The 5,000-nt window shown below is 39.4% G+C and overlaps 1 protein-coding gene across 1 annotated transcript in view; it reads left to right on the top strand.

The window, feature by feature from the left end:
* Window positions 1–709, top strand: part of LOC125043111 (proteoglycan 4-like) — a 4,884-nt gene extending 4,175 nt beyond the window's left edge. The window contains exon 3 of the mRNA XM_047639060.1: window positions 470–709. Within this exon, the coding sequence (XP_047495016.1) occupies window positions 470–709 (240 nt within the window). The remainder of the gene's footprint in view (window positions 1–469) is intronic.
* Window positions 710–5,000: the final 4,291 nt, after the last annotated feature.

The following is a 5,000-nucleotide window of genomic DNA, read 5'->3' on the forward strand; positions in this document are numbered from 1 at the left end:
TACTACCTTTCAACAAACTCCACCTGCCAATTTTCAACAAACTCCACCCGCCACTTTTCAACAAACTCCAACTGCCACTTTTAAACAGGCTGCCCCTGCTACCTTTCAACAAACTCCACCTGCAAATTTTCAACAGACTCCAACTGCCACTTTTCAACAAACTCCACCTGCCACTTTTCAACAAACTCCATCTGCCACTTTTCAACAAAATCCACCTGCCAATTTTCAACAGACTCCACCTACCACTTTTCAACAAACTCCACCTGCCAATTTTCAACAGACTCCACCTGCCACTTTTCAACAAACTGCCCCTTCCAAAATAGAACAAACTCCACCTGCCACCTTGAAGCAAAGTCCGCCAATCCAACAGGCTGCCCCTTCCCCTTCCCCTTCCCTGCCACCATCTCCCTCCGTCCCCCTTCCAAATGCCGCTGCCATAACCAAAGATCCGTTCGCGACAAACCCTCAGAACTCCATGCTGATCCTCAACCTCGCGGACGCCATGGCCAGCTCGTTAGGTCCATCTGCTGAGGGCCTTCCGTATCTCCTCATCGTCCCGGACGGCGCTAACAACACACCGAAGGGCGTCGCGAAGACCGGAGGGCAAGGTCCTGCAAGTAAGAAAGGATTCACTATTTTCATCGTGGGAGGAACAGACATCAAGACGCACCATGTAGCCAATCACAAGTCCGCTGCCACCGCCGGCTAGAGCAGCGAATCCTGCATTGTAAATGTTATTAAAACTGTTATACTTATTATTCCTCTCTACAATACCCTTGTGCATATGTGTACATGCATACATACATATACATACATACAGATACATATGTGAGCGTGTATGTATATATATATATATATGTTATCAAGTATCATCTCCGGTTGGCAACTAGTTGCTGGTTGTACAAAGAGGCTAATAGGTGAAGCAGGCCCCCAGAACTACTCCACCCACAGAACAGCAACCAAAGTCAGGATAAATGACCTGTCTACTGTTATCCTTGGATCTACCGTTGACCATCGAAACGGTTCTTCCGCCAGTTACTGCTGCCCAACATTAGGATATGTAACCCCATATCTTACAAGTGCTACTTCTGTAGGTGAGAGAGGACCTGGGAGCAGTGATGATTAAGGGGCAGCTCCACTTTCCCCAAAACTTTAGATCTCCCTAACTAGAGTCTCATCACTGGATGCAGTTTACGGTCATACCCAGGACAAATATATATATATAGATAGATAGATAGGTAGATAGATAGATAGATATATGCATATTATATATACAAATACACATATATTTTGTATATTTATATATATGTATATATACATATATACATATATATTTATACAGCTGTACATATATGTATATATGTATGTATATATGCTTATATATATGTATGTATATATGTATATATATGTATGTACATATATACATACATACATTTATATATACATATACATGCCTGCATATTTATATATGTATGTGTGTGTGTGTGTGTTTTCAATTATATATTTTCTAGGGCATTCAGTTTAAAAGTTCATGTTTGTGCTCCAAAACTGACAGAATGAGAGATCGAAATGTCATTTTGTTCGCTTGTTTTTCTTTTTATGCTAATCTGATGTAATTAGTGCATTAATCTCGAAATTTATTGTATATGATAACATGGAAATATTATATCTGATTTTGGCTACGCAGTGCAAAATACAATGTGAAATATTCTTGTTATTAACAAAAATAATAGTCCCGTTATTTGCTACTGCTACAACATACCATTCCTAGTGTAAAAGTGTAAACATTTTCCATAAAATTTAAAAATACTCTTCTGTTATTGACATTCCTATCAGTTTTCTACATATACCCATCTTTCCTACATTCGTTAAGCCGAAATGAACCAGTATAAAACCAGTTGTGATTGTTTACTTTATATCAGAAGTGTATCAAATGAATGAAAGACTATGATGCATTTTTATTGGTTATCTATCTATATATATATAGTGGGTTGGGAATCACCAGCAATGATTAACTAACTAACTACTCCCCTAGGGAAGGAATGTGGGTCAGCCACCCCAGACCCATGATGTCAAGCAGGAACAGTGAAAATAACCAATCCGGCGTAAACAGGGCCTCACAAGGTTGTCTTGTAGAATCCGCGCCTGGTACCTGCAATCGTCAACCTGCAACTCTAGACCAGCCAACAAACACAAAGATCATATCGACCAAAAGGTTTAGACCAAAAGTATCCAAGATCAGAACATGGAACATTCGTAGTTTATACCAAACTGGAAATTTGGACAATGTTCTCCCCGAGATAGACATAATGAATTTCCAGAGGTTAGGTTCGTGAGAAGTCAAATGTCCCAATGCTAGTGACTTTATGAAGGACCAGAAAAGAGTTCTCTTTTCAGGAGGTCAAGAACACAAACATGGATTAGCCCGTGACAAAAGCCTTTCAAAATCTGTTCTGTCCCCCCCCCCCCCAAAAAAAAAAAGAAAAAAAAAAGTATACTTCGAGTCAAATCAAAGCTAGTAAATGTAAATGAAGACCAACAAATCGACAGCTTCTTCAACTCTCTTAATTAACTATTCCCATCATGTAAGTCAAACAAAATCATGACTGTCATGGGTGACTCAAATGCTAAAGTTTTCCCATATCTCGCTGAGATATGGGAAAACTGTTGGATTGCATGGTTTGGGGGAACGGAGTGAATGTGGAGATAGACTTGTGGATTGGTATAAGGAGAAAAATCTGGTCATCACAAACACCAGATGACGATATACAAGGAATAGTCCTGGTCATAGAGCCAGAAATGAAATGGACTGTATTATGATCAGTTCAAGACACCGAAACGCAATCAACATTGAATATTACCCCCAAATTTGAACTCATTGTACTGCAGACCGACCAAGAGGTGTGAGAAAACTTTAAACAATTTTTTTTTTTTTCAATCTGCCTGAGGTTCCTAACAATGACATTGACAATCGTTTTGGTGCCTTCACTGAGAACATCCAAGCAGCAGCAGCAACATGAACTGATAAGCAGTATTTACAAAGAGAAATGTAAGGAAGCCGAGGAGATGTGGCTGTAGAAGCAAAGTGATGAAGTTAAGAATTTCAGTTGTAATCCCAAAGATGTTTTAAAGGATGAGAGAGATTCTCCACGAGACCGAGGATGTCAGTATATTCAAGAGCATTTTCACAATGAACAAGAGCCAAAAGATCTAGTCCTGGAAGCTGTCACATCTGGTCTACCAATTCTGAAGTCAGAAGTGCGCTGGTCCCTACAGCAAATGAAATCCAGGAAAGCTGGTCCTGATGGCATATACACTGAAATGCTCAGGACCATAGCAGAAAGAGGTATTGATCTCATCTAGATCTTCCTAAATGATATCTATGAAACAGGCAAATTACCTAATGAAATCCTGAAATCAGTATTCATTGCTCTACCGAAAGTTCCAGGAACACTTAAGTGCTCACAACATCGCACAGTTAGTTTAATGTCGCCTATTCTTAAAACTGCTGATGAATCATCCTACAGAGGATCAGATGGTAGCTCCTAACTGAATACCAGATACCTAGTTTGGGTTTATGAAGGATAAAGGTACGAGCCGAGAGAGCCATCCCCAACACCAGAAAAACATCTACCTGGTTTTCATTGACTATCAAAAAGCTTTTGATAAGATCCGGCATTTAGAATTGTTCAAAATCCTTGGAAATATCCGGATAGATGATGAAGATATGAGGCTAATTCAATCAGTATACCAAGACCAACTTGTCGCAGTTCGCCTATCCGATGGAGCAGCTAACTGGTCCCCATCAAGCAAGGTGTCCGACAGGGTTGCGTGATGTCACCTGACCTCTTGAATTTGTACTCTGAAGTTATCCTGCTGGAAATTGAAGATCGCCAGGATGGAATCGTTATCAGTGGTTGCAAAATCAACAATTTACGTTATGCAGATGGTACAGTTCTCAGGGCTACATCTGTATATGACCTCTAAATCTTTTGGATACTGCTGTGGAAGCAAGCGAACACTGGCCTCTATGTCCATAGCAAGAAAACAAAATGTATGGTAATTTCAAACTCGGAGGTCCTTTCAACTTGTCCACTAAAACAAGGAGAAGTGGAAATCCAACAGGTCTCCTTCAGTTATTGAGAAGTACTTGTCACCTCAGACCCTCGTTGCAAGAAGGAAATCAGACGCAGAGTCGGACTGACAAAAGATGCCTTCTCCAAACTTCGGAACATCCAGACAACAGCAAGCTCTCAATGCACGTGGAAATCAGACTCGTTAAAACTTTGTCTGGCTGACTCTTGTATGGTTGCGTGTCCTGAGTACTGACGCCTGAAATTCGGTGCAATATAGAGGCCGCGGAAATGTGGCTCTATTGCAGGTTGTTACGCACGCGCACGAGGATGTTCTCAGAGGAGTCAGAGAGGGACGCAGACATCTAAAATTGAGTACGACAGCTCATATATACATACATATATAATATATATGTATATACATATATATATATATATATATATATTTATCCATGTATGTGTGTGCATGTGTATATATGTATGTATGCATGCATGTATGTATATATTATATACATATATATACATATATATACATATACGCGCGCGCGCACACACACACACACACACGCACACACACACACACACACACACACACACACACACACACACACACACACACACACACACACACACACATACACACACACATATATACATATACATACACGAACTTCTAAAATTGAGTACGACAGCTCATATATACATACATATATGATATATGTATCTGCATGTATAATATATATACATACACACACACACACACACACACACACACACACACACACACACATATATATATATATATATATATATATATATATATATATATGTATATATATATGCACACACGTGAACTTCTAACATTGAGTACGACAGCTCATATATACATACATATATAATATATATGTATATATATACATATATACA

The sequence above is a fragment of the Penaeus chinensis genome, chromosome 33, assembly GCF_019202785.1.
Source record: "Penaeus chinensis breed Huanghai No. 1 chromosome 33, ASM1920278v2, whole genome shotgun sequence".
Lineage (NCBI taxonomy): Eukaryota > Metazoa > Arthropoda > Malacostraca > Decapoda > Penaeidae > Penaeus > Penaeus chinensis.